General features: G+C 37.5%; 1 protein-coding gene across 7 annotated transcripts in view; it reads left to right on the top strand.

Moving 5' to 3' along the window:
* The window catches only part of LOC109108429 (Kv channel-interacting protein 4-like), a 188,129-nt gene that overhangs the window by 66,294 nt on the left and 101,257 nt on the right, over positions 1 to 20,578 (top strand). The window contains exon 1 of one of the 7 annotated variants that reach the window (XM_042761146.1): positions 3,687 to 4,119. The exons of the other annotated variants lie outside the window; for them this stretch is intronic. Coding sequence (XP_042617080.1) covers positions 4,032 to 4,119 — 88 coding nt within the window. The 5' untranslated portion in view covers positions 3,687 to 4,031. Of the gene's footprint in view, positions 1 to 3,686; positions 4,120 to 20,578 lie in introns of those variants that run through there. 7 annotated transcript variants of the gene reach the window in all.

Below are 20,578 nucleotides of genomic sequence, written 5' to 3'. Positions count from 1 at the left end.
TTTTATAACTTTACAAAATTGAAAATTCATCATTAAAAAATTACAAATATATTTAAGCAGTGTTGGGTAAGTTACTTAAAAAAAGTATTGCACTACAAATTACTAATTACTTCTTTAAAATTGTAATTATAACACAACACATAATAGCACATAAAAAAAAAAAACATAACACATAACACTCAAAATTACACTTCAATTTACAAATCATAAAAAAAAAATGCACTACAAAAAGAGAAACTCAGTTCTTTCATTAATTTAATATTGACAGAAAAACATATATAAGTATTATTTTTATAGCCCAATATCACTTTTTTTATTTTTTTTGTAAAATAAAGAAAACAAATTGGGTGCGCTTTCTGCATTCTCAGTTTCTGTGAATATCTTCCTGATACCAGTCACTAAAATGAACGAAAATGACATGAGAAATACAGTAGGCTATATCTAAAGAAAGCTTAAGTGTCTATTATTAAATGAAGTAAGTCATGTCGAAAACAAATATTCCCTCATAAAATAATCCATATGAAACCAACGCGAGGTACCGTCTTTCCCGTCTGAGCTCACCTATATCACACCCACGCACATCGCGCACTATAAGATCATCATCCACGCATAACCATGCTTGAGTAATTCGATTTGTAACGTGTTATACCCAACTCTGTATTTAAGTAATTACAAAAATATTTAAGTACATATCATAAAAGTTTGCATTTTAATTTACCATAAATGTTTGTCAGCACACTTTAACCATATTTCAAAGACAGTAGAAGTAATTACTGAAATTGCATATAAAGATGTATAAAGTCCTACTTAAGTGTGCTTATTGCATATAATATTCATTAAAAAATTAATCTATAATACATTTGCATTTAGTTGCAAGAAACATACAGGTAAGTGTCTGTAAACATACATTCAGTTTACACTTAAGTATATTTTTTTCATTTCCATAATAAGAGCTCTTTTAAGAGTATGTTACACACAAATCGAATGAAGCTGCTTCATTGCTATGACCTTTCAAAGCACCTAGTAGTGCTTGATAGTAAAATGCCACTTGTCTCCTTAGATTTGAAACATGAGATAAATTTGAGTTCATGAATTATTGCTGTGCTACTCATAAGGACATATCAAACGTGTAGCTGTGGAGCAGCTCTATGACTGTGCAATGCGCACACACTGTAGCTTAATCTCAATGGAAAATCTGTTCTCTTCGCATTCACCCACATTTTTCTCTCTTGTCACAACAACCCAGAGCTCCTTTCAGAGAAACACGCCTCTTTGCGGAAACAGTATTCCTATTTGAGAGCACCGGGGACAGTGAGGGGTCTAAATCTTCTGTGTGAATGTCACTTGTGGAAAAAAGCTCTTGGTTTGGAGTGCTCTTCCCGAAATAGGTCTGTCTGAACCACCAATGACCGATGGGAATCAACTCTTCTTTCATATACAATACAAGCTGCTTCATCTGTCATCTGAATGGCTTGTCTCTGCCTAGAGCTTCTATAATGACCCGCAGGTTCTGCTGGAATTTAATGAAAGTGTTTCACACATAAAAAGATCGTCACATGGTGATGGACATTTTTTTTCTTTCACAATAACTGATCAGGGATCCAAATTGAGGCTTTGATGGATAGATAGTTGAGAATGTGTGAGGTTTGGCACTGAATAATAATTGAAGTGGAAGAAATTATTAATCATGTGGGTGAACTTCACAAAACCAAAATCAAAAGAAAGGAATATGAATTGATTTTTGCTTAAAGGGATAGTACACCTAAAATTTCAATTCTGTTATTATTTACTCACCCTCAAGCGTTTCCAAACCTGTATGCGTTTCTATCTTCTGTTGAGCACAAAAGAAAATATTTTGAAGAATGTTGGTAACTGAATGGTTGACGGTAGCCATCGACTTCCATAGTATTGATAAAAAAAATTCTATGGTAGTCAATTGTATATGATGACAGGATTTAAATTATAAAAAAAGGATTTAAATGGGTAAACTGTCCCTTTAAAAAAAATTGTTTAATGACAACAAACGAAGTTTACTCCAAAATGGACTTCTTTCATTTTTACTCGCTCATATTTTAATCAAAAGTATTTATTTACTGTCATGTTCTTCCAAAACTTTATGCTGTGATTTTTTTTTTCCTCCTATGGAACACAAAAGGAAAAAATGTTTTTACATAGTCATACAGCAATAATACATGGCCATATCTGTCAAGCTCCTAAAAAGGAAACAATACTACAAAATATGCCATTTTCATATCTCTAAATAGCAACTTTTTTTTGTTTGTTTTTCGTCACACATAATAGAAATTATAGAAATGACAGAATACTATAGTGTATGAATCAACATTTGTATGGTGCTTTAAAGGAGGTTTTTGTCCTTTTTAGCTTGACAGCCAATGTTTACTATGAATTATTGTTGTATGTGCAGGGGCGGCACTATGGTTTCTAGGGCCCCTGAACAGCATATTGACTCGGGCCCCCTCCGCGATCGTGTTCTATGGGGGTGTGGGTGGTGTGCCCCTTGGTAAAAATCACATTCCAGGCCCCCTCTCTGTGCCACTCTGTGTAACAGCTCTTCAAAAGTGCACATGTTTTACTTTTGAGTCTTTAGTATTGTTTATATGCTAGTATAGTATTTATTAGTATTTTGAATGAACTTCTATGTCTATATTTTCAATATAAATTTTTGTCATTTTGTTATGATTTTGTCACTTTTATTTTTATTTAAATATATTTAGCTTTAATTTAGTCATTGTAGTACTTAAACATTAGAAATGTAGCTGAAAGAAAATATGTACAAGTTTTTTTTTTCATCTATTATTTATATTTTATTTCGACTTTATTTCATGTAATGAAAAAAATATATAGTTTAATTTTTGTTTTACTTTTTTTGAGTGAACTGTTTCAGCTTTTGTTCTTTGTGACAAAACATTTCTCAGTGCCATAATGCATTAAATCTCATTCACATCACAGAGTATGCATGCATTATAAATATATTTGTTGTACTGCCTTGAATGTTTCCTATAACTATATCAACCTTCATTTTTACTTTGATTTCGGGATAAAATATGACTTAGGCCAGTTTTTGTGGACGAGTCCCAGTCTTTAAAAAATAAAAACCTGAGGCAGTGAGTCATCAAGACTGACCTTATGAACTCCACCTTCATTTCCAGCATCTGAACACCTGCCGTTCTGAAATGACAAGGTGTGTCGCTTCAGTTTTAACCTCACTCTCTCCGTGTGTCTCTTTATATTGCCTTCAGCATATTCTTTGTATTGCTTTTCACACTTCAGTCCCTCTGCCTTTGTCTTTCTGTCCGGATCTCTTTTCACTTGCTTTCTCACACCTTCACCTTTATCTCCCTTCTCCATATCTCTGTCCTGTTCACTTTCTCTAATTCAAGAGCAGGCTGTCTCCATAGTCTCTCTTATCTTTAACCTTTCAGTCCCTCTCTTTCTCCATTTTGCTCTCAATCTCGTGGCTCTCAGCGATGCCTCACCCAGAGCGTCTCAGAAGTGTTGGAGCAATGTAACTGGCAACATTCACATAACCACAATCCACTGCCAATTCTTATACTCGGACCCTCCTTCTCTTTTTTCACCTCCCTCCTCCTCCTTGCTCTCCCTCTCTCATGCTCTCGCTCTGGGGCCACGCTGGCACCGCCTCCCTAGCAACGCTCGTGGAGGTTGAAACAGCCACAGATGGGGCTGAGACTCACAAGCAGCCGCTCTACTACAACTCTGTGTGTGGCAGAAAGAGTGTGAAGACGGCTTAAAAGGGAGCGCTCAGCACCCCTGGGACACACGAGCGCTCCAAAGGAAATATTTATGACCCTTCGGCAGTGAGTGACCCCCTCGCGCAGACAGGATCTCCAGCGAGGAGCCGCGCGCAGCTCCATATGAGCCGACGCTCAAAGGCGCACAAGCAGAGCAGGTTCGGACAGGAGTGCGGCCGCAGGGAGGAAGTTCTCCTCTGTCATCAAACCCTTTGAGGATTAAACAGCGGGGAAAGAGAGAGAGAGAGAAACCTCAGCATGAGCAGTTGCAGGAAGAGATGCAAGAGGGAGATACTGAAGTTTGCTCAGTACCTCTTCAGATTTATTACTGGTACACTCAATGCAGGTAAAGTTCACTGCATTTCCTCATTTTCCAAAGTTTTTCATCTTGGACATTTTGACATTTGGGTTTGCTCTTTGTTGCATTCTGGTGATACATCCGCATTTGCAATGGCATCTACAATACTTTTGTGCAAGCTGGTGTTATATACATACAGTAAGTTGAGGCAGAGCAGCTCAAACAACCTGCAGGCATCTCTTAACTGCATTTTGACCTTTGTTATCCATCTTCTCCTTCCTAATCTCCTTAATCATGTCAATTAATCCCAGGCTACTGGCAATTAGGAGGAGGCAAACAAATTTTCTCCATCATTTACCAAATATAAATTGATGTGTCAGCTGTTTGAAGGAGAGACGGGCTCTTCTCTATGGAGTGCAGCACATTTAGTCATGTTGTCTTGTCCTTGAGTATCTTGCTATAGTTTTCCCGGTGTGTCTACAAATTATGTCAAATTGTGTGAAGGTAATTTGGACAGTGGCTCATATTTCTGAAATATACGGGCTTGTTGCAGCAAATCAGCAATACATCAAATCAAATACATGTAGTGGCTGTGCTGACCTTGATGAATGGGTTACTTCTCAAGATGTTTTCTTTGCATCTGTTAAAAACCCTTTAAATATGGTTTTATTTGAAATTAAAATTTCTTAAAATATATAAGCACACACACACACACACACACACTGTGCATATGATGATTTTTTTGATTAAGCAAATATGTTTTTTTTTGTTGTTGTTTTTTTTTTTTACCTTATTTAGTTGACAGGGACATTGTACATTGATAAAACATTCCTGTAAATGTACCAGAAATGTAAATTGTAATCACAAAAAACTAATTATATATATATATATATATATATATATATATATATATATATATATATATATATATATGTATGTATATATATTATATATATATATATATGTATGTATATATATAAGTTTGTGTGTGTGTGTGTGTGTGTGTGTGTGTGTGTGTGTGTGTGTGTGTGTGTGTATATATATATATATGTGTGTGTATGTGTATATATATAGGATATATTTTTAGTTGTTATTATTATAGTATTAATTATTGTTCAGTTATTTAATAAATCATAATAAATTCCTGAATTATATTATATAATTATTCACTTATTATAGTATATAATTAATTCTTTATTATTTACTATATATATTACTTTTTTGGAAATGTAAATATTCCAGTCTTAAACTCAAACCTACTGTGAAAAAATGATTAAATAAATAAAAATTCATAAATATATAATATAAAATAGTTATATAAATATCACTAATTTTAATCAAAATAACCTGAAGGGTTATAACCCTAAATTTTAAATATATGACTTTATATATAGAGTTATATTTATGATTAATTATGCAAATAAATATGTCCCTATCCCTAATATAACACAATGTGGACAGATAATTAAATAAAAATACAATATAAAAATCTGAAATATTTTAAGTATCACTATTTTTAATCAGAATAACCTGAAGGTGTCATTATTATAAAATGTTTGTTTCAGATTAATTTAATAGTCTGACATGAGTTCTTCTCTTTGCACTCAGGACTGCAGTTTTCTACTTATGGTAATTTACTGCTTCAGCATGAGGAAGTTTTGTTCCAGCGAATCCAGGCAAAACCTGATGGGATTTATGTGTGATCTGACAGTTTTTGTTTGCTCTTACCCTTTATGCTTCTGTTTGGCGTTTATTGATTATGGTGTATCTGCTATGCTTGTGAGGAATATGCTGTGTATCTCTGCAGTTTGTGAACCTGTGTGTCTGAATGTGTGGGAGTGTTTGACAACAAAGACCACGGATGGCAAAGCCTGGCATGCATTGCTTTGCTGGTCTTATTATATGAATGCCATGCATTAGAATGTGTTGTGTACATAATTTGTGCCACAGAGGATTTGTCATGTAACCGCTTTGAAAGATAAAAGGACATGCTGTGAAGGCTTGAGTACTGCTGAGGGGTTCGTTTAAGGTGGTCTGATATAGTGTTTGATCATCGTCATCACTGATTTGGAAAGAAAGACTTTACTCATTAAAATCTTGTGTTGATTGGGGTCATGTGTTGATACAAGACTTGTCTTCTGTGTTTGTGACAGGTTGTTATTTGATTAATTTTAGCATAGTCAGGCATTTAAATTAGGTGCCATTGATCATAATCTGGTTTCTTATTTATGGCGTTTCTTATGTAAAATACCTCAAGATATAGGCTGTTTATTAAGCACAAATCCTTGAGACATTAAGACATTAAGGTTTCAGAGCATATATTTTGAATACGTTGATTTTTTTCTTACCCCCAATTTTTTTTTTTTCTTGTTTTAAGAATAAAACGTACTAAACTTACTTAGGTTCATACATTGAAACATTTTCACACTCAGAAATTGCCAGTAAATTTCACAAATATTACATAGAAACTGCAAGTAACACATTGAATTGTAAAATTTGATGTACAGTAGAAGAGGAAAATAGCATCTTATTAGAAGACACACCACAATATTCATTGTTTTATCGACAAATTTGAAAAATCATTTTACAGTTTACAAGTAAACTTTATGAATGATTTACTCAGAAATGAATGTATTTTTATTATTAATAGATGCTCAGTATAGTGCAAGTCTTTTCACATTCAGCCTGTCCCATGATTATGAACAGCATCATTAAGTTGTCTCTTCCACTGCTTAAATAGTTATAGATATCCTGCTTTATTCAATACTAATACATAACAGTTTGCCAAATGGTGATTTAATCGAATTAGGGGTTAAATGCATGAAAAATTAATCCTGATAGTGATGTGAGCTGTTTGGTGATGATTACCAGAATATATCAATAATGAATTAAAAGTGCTGGAAGGGATCTGGAGGAAGCCCAATGCCAGGTATTCTGCTGAGTCACAGAAAATGGCTTTTAATATTGATAATCTGGCAGACTGACAGCTTCTCTGACTGTAAGTTGCTGGAGTCTGTCTCTCTGCCCTCACTTGAAATGCTTGTTAAGATGCTGTATTGATTCGGCTGACACAATAAGACAATCTGTCTGTAGCTGGATGTAGAACAGTGATCTTGTTTCTGTTTTGTCCTGCTTTTCTCTTTTCTCACCTTAAAGGAACTTTTTACTTTTTAGTTTAAATATATGCAAAGCAAATTTACCCGACCTGGAAGTGCGAAATGCATTTTAAGAAGACAAATAAAACAGGTTGCATGTGTACATTTGGTCAATATGTGACGAAATGAGTAAATGCAAAAGGAAAATGAGATAAAGAAAAAAAAAAACTTTACAAATGCAAAGAGAAATGAGATGGAAAATTATCTTAAATTCCAAAAAATTATTATCTTATACTTTTCTAAGTAGCCATTTCTGATTTAGATTTTAGTATGTTTATGCTTAAATTTTAACCGCTCTTGTAAGGCAAACACTATATCCTTTATCTCTGAAAGCAATGCACAGACACTGAATGTCAATAGCTACTGCTCAAGTGATCAGGAGTGATCGATCACCCCAAAGAATCGGTCAATTATAAAGCTGACCCGAGCCTGATTCTAATGGGATCTGATGTGTAATACAGTGGAGGAACATTGGAAATCTGCATCCTTGGAGAAATCATCTTACGCTGCATGCTTTGGTTGCACATTTAATGCAGTGAAGTGATGAGTTAGTTTTAGAGTGCTGTAGCAATGACGTCATTTTCCTGTGAGGTTTTATAATAGAGTTTTTTAATACATGAGTGAAGTAAGGGCTGTGGTAAACATTGCTTGATGATACTTGACATTTTGATCAGTAAGGTAAACTGCATACACTCCAAACGTTATGTAGTTACAAACATAATTTTTTAAAAAATAAACATAACTGTTTTACAATTTGTGTTTTTAGTATTTGTGTGTAATTTATGTTTGACAGCAAAACGTCCAAGTATCGTCAGTTAATATTTACTACAGACCTTGCCATGGTACTCATAAATGAAAAATAAAACTCATTTAAAAATCCCATAGGAAAAAAAATCAAGGGAACCCATGGCGAATTAAGTCTTCTGGGTTTTGACGTCACGGCTGCAGCCCTCTATTATGTCATGTTAGCTACATAATCATGAATGAGAACTCTACATGTGCTGATGAAATGTCTTCAAGACGATGCAAAATCTTGTGCTGATACATTTCCTATTGAAAGACGAAGTTGGGGTTGAACAAAGGTTTTGCTCCTTTTAATATAGATGAGATTATTGCTAACAAAATAAAAGCCCCAAAACTCCTATTTTGATTTCATACACTCTTAATAACCAATGGTTCTTTATTGGCATTTGTGGTTTCATGAAGAACAACCATGGAACCTTTCCAGTCCAGGGCTCTTTATAGTGGAAAAGGGTTCTTTAGATTTTTAAAATGTTCAAAAAAAAAAAATTTTTAGGAACTGAGATGTTCTTTGGGGAACAACAACAAAAGGGTTATTGTATTGCATCACTGCGAAAATCCCCTTTTGAAACCATTATTTTTAACATTGTAAGAATAAAATAGTTATTTCAAGAATTGTTAACCCAAAATGCTTATTCGATGGCATTGACATTGATGTGCAAAAAATAAAAATAAAAAATCCTTTTGAAAGCATTAATTTTTAAAGCGTATATAGGGTCTTTAAAAATATGTCTTCTCCTTTTTATCCTCCAAGTCTTGATTAAAGATCATAAAGAAAATGAAATCCTTGTTTTATCTCACCAGCACTGTAACAGCTCGGGCTATTTCATTGCAATAAATGACTTTGAACAACCTATTACATTGTTTTATATTATAATGGGTTTCTATAATGTTCAAATGTCCCACAGAAAGGACAGCAGGAGCTGTACATATTTCCTCAGGCTTTTGGACCCTGAAGACTGGGAATTTAACAGCTGATTTCCAAGCTACACGGAGCCAGAGGACGGCGTCCAGCTATTTGTCACATTTTGACCTCGCTCTTAACGCCTAAACGCTCGAAATCTCTCTCTTGTGAACAAATGACATTTGCCTTTTTTGTTTTCCTCCAGTTTATTGCTTTCTGCTGTCGCACGCATGCACCGCTGCAATATATCACCCAGTTTTTCCAGTTTTTTGAAAAACTTGGCACTGGATCTGGAACAATGTCTGCCTTTTGTCTTTGAGGAAAAGATACAAAAATGGCCTTTATTTTCCTAAGCTTGCCTGTAAGCATCTGGAGAACTTTATCACATTGTATCTCTCACGCAGACCTCTCAGGTGCACATAGACATTTTTAGCATTCAGCGCAGTAGACGGCTATAGATTTCAAGTGATTTGATTTGGTTTGTCAATGCAATTTGCGGAGGTCTAACAAGGCTGAAATCCTTGACATTATGCTCTTTCCTCCTTAACTCTCTTTGAGTATGAAGAATTACCTGATGCTCTTACCGGCCATAATTAGCGATTATTTTTTTGTCTGCTTACTTTCGTGTGAAAGCGTGCAGCTGTGCATAAAGAAACGAAGGCTGAACCTATAGTCGTGCCAGTCTTGTGTTTATTTGGACATGAGTCGTGTAGGTTTCGTCTCTTTGGTTTCTCGACAGCTATCACCAGGTCATGTTCCAGCTCTCCTCTGAGACGGAGTTCCAGGAGCCCACATAATCCTTGACCAAACACTGAATATTTAATCTAAGATGCCTGCTCATTGTGGCTTAAGTGTGCCCTAGCACTTCAGTTTGATAGACAGACTCTGTTAACAGCCTTGTACGTGGTTTCAGGAAGCTGTAAGTGAGGATAGTGGTGCAGTAGGTTTGTGATCTGAGCATGCAGTGAATTCTTGATTCCATAAAAATAGTAGGAAATTATCCCATACGATTGTCCTGTCATTATTTACTCATCCTTATGTTGTTCCAAACCTGTATGGCTTGCTTGCTTCCGTAGACCACAAAAGAGGACGTTTAGTAGAATGTTCATGCTGCTCTTTTCCTTATAATGAAAAGTGAATGGTGACCACCCTTGTAAAAAGAAGTACACTTAAGCACACACTTTATATTAAATGCAATTAATGTACTTCCTTAAAGCACAACAAAAAATTAAAACAATGATTTAAAATGTAGTGTATTTTTTTTTTTTTTTTTTTTTTTGACATTATTTTGTCTTGTGGTTTTTGGTCATGTACAATTTTAACTGTAGTTATTCGACTTTACATGTGATTTAGCATGTTAGTCAAAATTAATGTACTTCCTTAAAGCACAACAAAAAATTAAAACAATGATTTAAAATGTAGTGTATTTTTTATTTTATTTTTATTTTGACATTATTACAAAGTGCAATTTTTTAAAGTGTACTAAAGTGTGTTAAGAAACAGCCATGAAGTGCCTCTCTGTAAATACACTTAAATGTTTTTTTAATTGTATTGTTATTATCTGCAAGTACATTTGTTATATACTTTTAAGATTTAAAGTACATTTGAAGTGCACGTTGAATTCATTTATGTGCACTTCTTTTCCATAACGGCAGGACTGGCATGAAAAACATCACCATACAACAGTGGTTGTTCATTAAAGTCATAATTCCCAAAATATTCTGAATAATGTTGGCTTTCACATAGACAAAGGAAACAAAATATATAATGTTCCACATAAGAAAGTAAGTATATACAGTTTTGGAAAGACATGAGGGTGAGTAAATGACGACTGTATTTTTCATTTTTGGCTGAACTATCCTTTTAAGAATGTATGTAGAGTTAGTATTGATTATTTTAAAGCGAAGAGAGTTGTTCTTCAATTAAATGAACACACCTGTGATAATATTTAATATATCTGTTCTCTGAAGGGTTTTATGTATTGTCTGTGGTTAGATGGCAATCACCTGTCACACTGACTGCCATGACTGAAACCACACAGCACATTTCAAAGAAATATTAATCGTGGCTTCTTTTTTTTTTAACTGAGCAGACACTTTTAAACTCCAGCCGCTCGATATCTGTCTGCTAGAAAAAGCAGAGGATGTAGTGCAGCTTCTCCATATCATGTTCTCATTACACCCCTACTCACTTCCACTATATAGAACAAAAATCTTCCTCGATCAATGTCTCGCAAACATTATTCTGCGAAGGTTGGAGAAGGAAGCTGAATAAAATCCTTTTAAAAAAGTTTTTTTTTACTCTTTGCAGTTTCATTTAGATTTGGAAATCATAAAGCCACTGGTGGTTTTAATGGACATCATGATGTAAACATGAAGAGATTTCTTTTCTGGCACCACAACATATTCTAACAGACAGATTATTCTCAAGCTATTTTATAACACAGATACAGATGTTGTTGAAGAAGACTCATATGGTCAGTCTTTTAATAACTACTGAAAAACCAGCTTCTGCTGATTTTATTGTTTAACAGTTGCAGGTAACATGTTTCAGGATGTAGGATTCAGTTTAACATCTCTTGTGTCCTACATCCTTGCAAATTGGTTGAACAGATTGCTTTAGATAGTTGCATCAAGTTCCATTAATGAGACAAGTCTCCTTAGTAAGAAAGTTTACTTTATACTTTTAATGCTTAATTACAAATACATGTGGAAACTTTAAATGTTATTATTTGTTATTATTATATTTTGTTATATTTAATATATTATAAATTTGTAACCATTTTTAATTTATTTTTTACTTTTAAACTTTTTTTTCTTTTCACATATTATGCATACTTTAACTTTACTTCTGTGTAAAAAAAAAAAGTGTAGAAACTTTTTTTTTTTTTTTTTTTTTTTTAGAAATTGCTAGTAAATTTCACAAACATAGCAAGTAAGTAGACAACCTGAAATAGTATTTTCTGGTAAGACATACTCCAATAATCTTTGTTTTAATGAAAGAAAATCATTTTTAAAGCGTAATTACAAATAATTTAGTTATTTCAGTTATTTCATTTATAAATTTAAATGTATGCTGCTAAGTAATGTTATACTCTAATAAGCATAAAAATTTAATTTTTATTTGTTTTATTAATATTTAATTTTTAGTAATAACAATTCAAAATATTATAAAATGACACTTATAATCTGGTAATGTATGAGGATAATTAACTATTAAAAAACAGCTTAAAATTGTTGCTGATTTAAGATGGTTTAGCTGGTCTTAACTAGTTAACTTAAAACCAGCAAATAAACCATCTGGATTTGGCTCTTTATATAGTTTAAGCAGATTTTAGATTTTTTTGTTGTATTTTATTTTGTTATTATTTATTTATTTATTTATTTATTTATTTATTTATTTATTTATTTATTTATTTATTTAATTTTTAAATTAATTTTTATTTATTTATTTATTTTTAGCACATGGAATCTGCCTTTGCGTCTGTGTTCATACAACATGACGCCTCCATAAGCAGCTTACTGGGCAGTAGAAGAGGCTGCATCTTTATTTTTGAATAATTCATGTACCAATACGCTGAATGTGATCTCTGCATCTCTACTATTGTTGTACCCTTCTATGCAATTACTGATTCCAATCGCCCAGCTGCAAGCTCACAATCCCATCACATGCCTTTTCATACATCATCAATGCTTGTATACTCCCACATGAACTTTGGGTAATGAGTTCAGTTACGTTTTGCCTAGTTTAGTTCAGCAAGAGCCTTTGGCATCCGGCTTGTGTCTCATTAGTATCACAGTGTAAATGACATCAGTCACTAGTGAAGTGAGCACTAGCACACTGGCCCTCGTGCTAGAGTTCCCTGACCTTTGATCCACAGCCACAGGAGAAGAGGCTGAAAACGTGTTTTCCTTGTGCTCTTCTTAGCATCACCAGTCTATGAGGCCTGACTTCATGACTGTGTCTTTAATTTTCAGAAATGAAAATTCTGTTATGGTGTTTCAAACCCAGATGACTGGGTGGGTATTGATTGATTGAATGATTAATGTATGCATTTATGTATGTGAAAACCAGATGACTACTTTATTTATTTATTTATTTATTTATTTTAGTGAAACCCAGTTAACCAGTTTATTTATTTATTTATTTTACAGAAACCCAGCTGGCCACTTTATTTATTGATTTATTTTAGTAAAACAGGTGACCACATTTATTTATTTATTTACTGGAATGCTGAGAAAAAAACCCCCATTATTTATTTATTTATTTATTTATTTATTTATTTATTTATGTGAAACAGTGGACCACATTTATTTATTTATTTATTTACTGGAATGCTGAGAAAAAAAAAAACATTTTATTTGTTTGTTTGTTTGTTTGTTTGTTTATTTATTTATGTGAAACAGTGGACCACATTTATTTATTTATTTATTTATTTACAAGAATGCTGAGAAAAACATTTATTTATTTATTTATGTGAAACAGTGGGCCACATTTATTTGTTAGTTTGTGGACCACATTTATTTATTTATTGTCCTCTTTGGGGCTGTGGTCGGTTACAGTAGTTGGTCATTTTATCTTGGTCATCCAGAGCCCATTTTCCCATTTTAATTTAGTTTGAATGTGTGGATTAGTCTGTTTCAACACATAGACATTAACAGTAACCTAATTAAACCCTGCTATAATTAATAGCATGTTCTATAAATAATGAGATGATAACAACATCATAACAACGTCAGCCTCTGATTACTTTGAACTCTCTCATGGGTCTTGTTATTATGTACAGTACAATCTGCACTGTACTAAAGTTGTGTTAGTGAACACTATGTAAGATAAATATAAATCACTTTCCCCCGTTGCATCTTCTATATGCTTAAAATGCAAAATTTGTTCAAACAGGCCTAGTCATATCCAAGAATGTAATAAATATTAAATAAAAATTCCTCGTATGTGTAAACATACCTGGCAATAAAGCTCATTCTGATTCATTCTGATTCAAATATGCATTTTAGTAGCCAAAGTAATGCTGTACATGCTGCGTGTCATCTTGGAGAGGATGTGGTTTTGTGTTATTGGTAGCAGAGTCGGCGTTGTTGCTTGCCATCCTGAAGGTTTTATCTCAGCCAAATAACATTAAGAATGAATGGTACATGCGCTTAGGCTTATCTCAGAAATTCTTGCAACCTTAGCCACAGTGCAATCATCTGAGCCTTTCCCCAGACCTTTGGGAGCCCAGAGCTTTATTGTTTCTCTGCCATTTGATTCAGACTGCAGCTTCCAGTCAGCCCATTCCAGCCTCTTCACTTACTGTATTCAGTTTTCTCATTTGCACTAATGTTTGTAAATGAGAATCTCTTCAGTCCGCAGTACAAAGAGGGTATTTTTAGAGCCCAGTGCTTGCTGGACTTCATATCAAACCTTACGTTGAACAGATTAATCACTTTTTCCATCCGTTTGTGCAGAAATTATGTTCTGAATTCGGGAGGTCAACCCAGAGGGAAAAAAACCTCTTAACCTTTACCCAGCAATGGCTTTCTGAACGCCAAGGCCGCTGGTCTGTCAGAAATGGAGGTGGTGTGTTCAGTCAGCTCATAAATTGAGTGCATTTTCTATGTCTGTGCACTCTCGCTACATTTCATTCTATCATTTTATTACTCATCCATAAGACTTGTGTCATTTTTTGCATCTGCCCGCTGCATGCACTGGAAAATGGTTCGCAACAGTCTCTTTGAGGTCATCCATTTTCACTTTCATATGTTCCTGTAAATGCCTTTTCTTTTGCTCTCGGGTGTTGTGTGTTTGAGCTGTCATTTCATTGCAAGAGGGTTGGACATTTTGCAAGGTGTTACTTTGTCTCTTTCAGTTTGATTTATTTATTTTACCCCCCTTTTTAAAGACTTTCCTGCCTCCAGGTTTTTGTATGTTACATTCTCACATGCAAAAGCAGTGGTGTAATGTACAGTAACTAAGTATGCTTTTGCTAACTGCTTTTGCATTTCTTTTTAATTCTGGGCTGGGCTTGCTTGTTTGTTTTTAATATAAAAAGTTCTGTTTTTGGCAAATGTAAAAGCCCTTTTTATACCAAAAGTGAAATGAATAAGCCTCAGGCTGAAGGAAATGTAAATTCATGTCTGTACAGTAGAGGGCGCAGCTCAAACAAACCTTTCGGCTGTGCTGCTGCTATTCTGGATTACATGAAGAATAGGACACAAGAGAAGAACGTTCAACATTCTTCAGCAATAAAAAATGCATTGCTTATTCATATGGTTGTACATTTAAAAGTAATGCGCTACTTTATTAGTTGAAAAATGTAACTAGATTACATAATGCGCTACCCCCAACACTGTAAACTAGCAGATATTATAAACTATCATACCCCATGTGTTTTGTTCAACCCTGAAATATTATGTTTCTTGCACAATTTGTGGCAGTTTCAAAGTGAATATCCAGTGAGTGTCACCAAAAAGCACGTTTATATTTCTTAGTAATGGATAAATGCGACTGTGCCAACATTTAATAACACTGGTTCATGCACTTATCATGGCAGTTCGAAAATGAAATGCCCTGTGAGTGATAAAAATGTTAAAATTAGTTTTAATTAGTAATAGTTTACAAGTCATGCACTATAGTAAAAATGTCATAACATACTGTAGTATTTTGCAAGAAATCATATGAAAATAAGCCTTCATTAATCAATAATTTGCTCCTGTAATCATAATTTGTGCGAAAAGGAATTAAAGTCGTTGGTGTTTTGCTGATGCTAGTGTTAATAGACGCTACAGTGAATTGCATGCATAGGTGCATTTTTGTAGTTTTGCATAAATGTACAGTAAGTACAGTAGAGGCATGTTTTTCCAATGAGCCTCGGTTAATTTTGTTGCCAGTTACATCAGTATGATGTAAGAAATTATTATTATTGTGTCATATTTCAATTTCTATGGGTCTTTCATTCCACTTTCATCTATTTTCAAAGGTATCCTCTGTCTCGTCTCATAGTGAACATTCAGCCTCCATGAATGCATATTCAAGCTGTGTCGAGCGCAATTTGCAGCAGAAATGTTTTTCCACCAGATTTGCATTAGTCAGTGTGGTTTAATGTTAATGCTTCTTGATATTGCCTTCACAGCAACAAATTCAAGCTAATGACATTCAGTGTCCTTCGTGACAACATTTAATGCCACTGTGAAATCAAGAAAAAAATTATTACATACATGACGCGGGGCACATGTGTTAGGAATTATGCTTTTCACTTGCATGGTGAAATTGAAGCTTTTTCTAAACATCTGTCTTTATATATATATTTTTTTTTTTCAATGACATAAAATCAACATGAAAACTGAAAGTGGTGAAATTCCAAGTACTACCTAAGTTTTACAAAAAATAAATAAAAAAATAAACAATGCAATAGCAATGCACTCAGTAACAGAGTATGTGTACCACCAATATTTGTGAAGTTTGACAAATTAAACGTTTATTAGATATGTAAAGAGGATTAAATGATGCACATACTCGTATTCACTTTCAAAGTAAAACTCCTTTCTGTTGCCTTTGGGGTTCATAATATGCAAGACTTTTCTTGCTGTGTGATTATACTTTAACTGATGAATAATGAATTTAATAGTGAATCCTTGACCTTATCCTCCATATGATTTGTGAACGTCTCTAGGTTACGTATGTAACCCTAGTTCCTCGAGGGAACGAGACGCTGCGTCGAAACGCTTTGGGGAACGCGCTTAGCGTGAGCGACTCTGAATATCGTGTGTAATCTGTCTCATGGAAGAGTGTGACGTCACGGCGGGGTGACGTAAGCGACCAGGAAGCTATAAAGGCAAATGCCGCACAGCTGGCATCAGCTTCGAGTACCAGCAAGCGCCGGCAGGGGTGCCGGGGGTATGGCTCCGAGACGCAGCGTCTCGTTCCCTGGAGGAACTAGGGTTACATACGTAACCTAGAGACGTTCCTCTTCAGGAACTCGAGCTGCGTCGAAACGCTTTGGGGAACGAGTACCAACGCTGCCAGACTACCAAACCCCTGCCTAGTGTGTATCCGAAGAGCACAGCTTAGGACGAGAGGACAGAAGCGCCTGGAGTAACTAGCATGTCTAAGCCATAAATCTTGCAACTGTAGAGGGCGTGGACCACCCCGCTGCGTCGCAGATGTCCAGCATGGATACACCTGCTAAGAAGGCCTTGTAGGCCGCCATAACCCGTGTGGAGTGAGCCTTGGCTCCCAACAAGACGGGAGGACCAGAGGACTCATAGGATACGTTGATAGCCTCGACTATCCAACGACTAAGAGTCTACTTAGATGCAGGAGAACCCCTCTTGGGGGACCATAGCATACGAGCAATTGGTCTGTTTTTCTTCACAGGGCAGCTCTGTGGACGTATGTGTCCAGCGCTCGAGCTGGATACATACAATTAGCTTCTTCTGGTCTGACTCCCGGAAGGGAGGAGGGCAGAAGGCCTGCAGTACTATTGGTTGTGGTGTGACAGAGGGAACTTAGGAACACAACCCGCTCGAGGGTATAGAAGTGCTTTGGCCATGCCGGGCGCAAAGTGAAATGAGTAGGGGCCACTGAGAGGGCCTGAAGATCTCCAACTCTCCTCAGAGAGGTAATAGCCAACAGGTCAGATGTCTATCTGATATATCTTGTATCGGTTCGCATGGAGCTTTACAGAGCCTCCAACACCACAACCAAGTCCCAGGGGGGACACGGGACCATACTGGAGGCCTCAGCCTCAGCGCACCGTGGAGGAAATGTATCAGTAGGGGGTGTCTTCCCACTGATTGTCCACCGAGAGGGACATGGTAGGCCGCAATGACCGCCACGTAAACCTTTAAGGTGGAGTGGGTCAACCCTGCAGAGAACCTGGCTTGTAGAAACTCCAGAACTGTACCAACTGGGCAGTTAGCTGGGTCAAGCTGGTATGCTCTGCACCATGAGGTGAAGAGTTTCCACCTCAGGGCGTACAGTTTCCTCGTTGAGGGAGCTCTGGATTGGAGGAGGGTCTCAACAACCTCGGTTGAGAGACCGGATGCTATGAGCTGTGCCCCCTCAGGGGCCACACCCACAGTTTCCACAAGTCCAGGCGAGGGTGAATTATCGTGCCCTGCGCCTGTGAGTGTAGGTCTGTCCTGATCGGTATCTCCCGAGGAGAGCCTTCAAGGAGCGAGACCAGATCTGAGAACCATACTCGGCCCCTGCCAGAACGGGGCTACTAATAACAGCCGAACCCCATCCCAGCGTACTCTCGCCAGAACTCCCGGGAGCAGAGCGATAGGGGAAAGGTGTACAGACGAAGCCTCGGCCAGGTCTGTACCATAGGGTCCAGTCCAAGAGGAGCTGGATGAACTAGAGAGAACCAGAGGGGACATTGCGATGTCTCGAGTCGCAAAGAGGTCCAAAAACTCTCCATATCTGCTTCACCACCTCAGGGTGAAGCCTCCATTCCCCGGGCCTCGGCCCCTGTCTCGACAGTATGTCTGCTCCAACATTCAACCTCCCAGGAAAATATACTGCTCTGAGTTAGAGGAGTTTATCCTGGGACCACAGAAGGATCTGGTGTGCCAGCTTGTACAAGGGGGCACAAACGCAGACCTCCCTGCTGGTTGATGTAAGAGACCAGCACTGTGTTGTGTCGGTGCGCACCAACACATGATGACCTCTTAGGTCTGGGAGAAAATATTTTAATGCTTGATGCACAGCTAGCATCTCTAGACAACTGATATGCCCATGTAGAATGGCGACCGCTCCACAGACCGCGGGCAGGGTGGCCACTCATGACCGCACCCCAACCAGTGAGGGATGCATCCGTCGCTAGTGTTACACGGCGACCAGGAGCTCCCAGCACCGGGCCCTGATTCAAGAACCAAGGTTTCTTCCACATGTCTAAGGCACGGAGGCAGCGCCGCGTGACCTTGATAGTTCTAAGTGGATTGCCCCTTGGGGAAAATCCCTTGGTCTTGAGCCACCACTGTAGGGGTCTCATGTACAGCAGGCCAAGAGGTATCACGTTGGACGCAGTTGCCATCAGACCCAACAATCTCTGAAATTGTTTGACAGTGAGTGACTGGCCTTCTTTGGCTCTCTCGACTGAGATGAGGATCGACTCGATACTAGCAGGGGACAATCGTGCCTGCATCGCGGTCGAATCCCATACTACGCCTAGATAGGTGGTTCTCTAAACTGGAGAAAGTACACTCTTCTTGGCGTTCAGTCTAAAACCCAGCTCCCCCATGTGGACGAAAACGACATCTCGATGTCGAACCGCCATCTGCTCTGATTGAGCTAAAATCAACCAATCGTTGATATAATTTAGTATGCGGATGCCCCGCAGTCGCAGTGGAGCCATTTGAGCAGCATCCACGCACTTCGTAAATGTGCTGGGTGAGAGTGCAAGGCTGGACGGAAGTACTCAATATTGGTACGCTTCGCCCCCGAAAGCGAACCCTCCGAAACTTCCTGTGTTGTGGAAGGATGTAGGACATGGAAGTATGCGTCTATGAGATCTGTCGTAACAAACCAGTCCTCAGACCTGATTTGTGGGTACAACATGCTCTAGAATAAGCAGTTTGAACTTCAGCCTCCATAACTGAGCGATTTAACTGACATAGATCTATGATCGGACGCAACCCCCTCATCCTTCCTTGGAACTTGTGAAAACCGGCTGTAAAACCCCCGGATTCCCACTGTCTTGAGGAGAGACCACCTCGATGGGCCTCCTTTCCCTAATAGGGTATTCACTTTTGTTCCATAACTCAGAGCCTGCTCGGGTCCGACCAACGTCGGAATAACCCCGTTGGACTTTCGGCTGGTAAAGAGCCGAACTGAATGCAATAGCCTTATTGCCATATGCAGGCCCCATTGAGATACATTTGGCAGTCATTTCAAATGCTGCCTAAATGATCTACTAAGGAATCAGTCCTCTCGAGACGGACCTCTGGTGTAACTGTGGCAGCTAAATCGGCGCCTGAAGTAAACACCATTCCCAGCAGCCGATCTAACTAGTTTAGAGACCCCCGAAGGGGTTGCGAGCCTCTCAGCACCGCTACAGCTCGTCGCGGCGCGAGAAACTGAGAGCAGCGCTCGCTGGAAAAGCCGCTGCGCCCCTGGAGCTCTGGCAGGTCGTTGGCAGATCGATTTCCCGAGGGCACTGAGGAGAGACGGGCACCGTCTAATGCGTGTAAACACCACTCTACCCCAGTAGGGGCCGCCCTCTGCAGTCGTGACCGATGTGTCAGGACTTCTTAGCCGAGGACCTCCCAGCCTCCCAGACGCGGGGGAGCGCGGGCGGCAACACTCTGATTTTGCGCCTCCTTAAATGAGGAGACGGTACACCGAGAGGGCTGCTCCCGCCCAGCAGCCCCTCCAGTATATATATCTTTTCAAAGTGAGATAAATGTCATTATTCCTCAGAATTTAATGCAGTCACACAATCAGACAGTATACACGGTCTGAATTGTGATACAATTCATATCGAAAGGATATGATCGGACTTTTCATAGTCAGGTAAACACTTAATTTAATTCCTCAGAATTAAATGCAGCTAAACCACCCAGACAAGTATACATGGTCTGGCGTGGGTAAGATTCAGATCAAGAATCAAAAAATCTATATATCTAACCTTCTTTCAGTCAGATAAATG

The sequence above is a fragment of the Cyprinus carpio genome, chromosome A7 (genome assembly GCF_018340385.1).
Source record: "Cyprinus carpio isolate SPL01 chromosome A7, ASM1834038v1, whole genome shotgun sequence".
In the NCBI taxonomy this organism is placed as follows: domain Eukaryota; kingdom Metazoa; phylum Chordata; class Actinopteri; order Cypriniformes; family Cyprinidae; genus Cyprinus; species Cyprinus carpio.
Note: the sequence above shows the minus strand (reverse complement) of the source record. Positions and strands in the feature narration are given on the sequence as shown.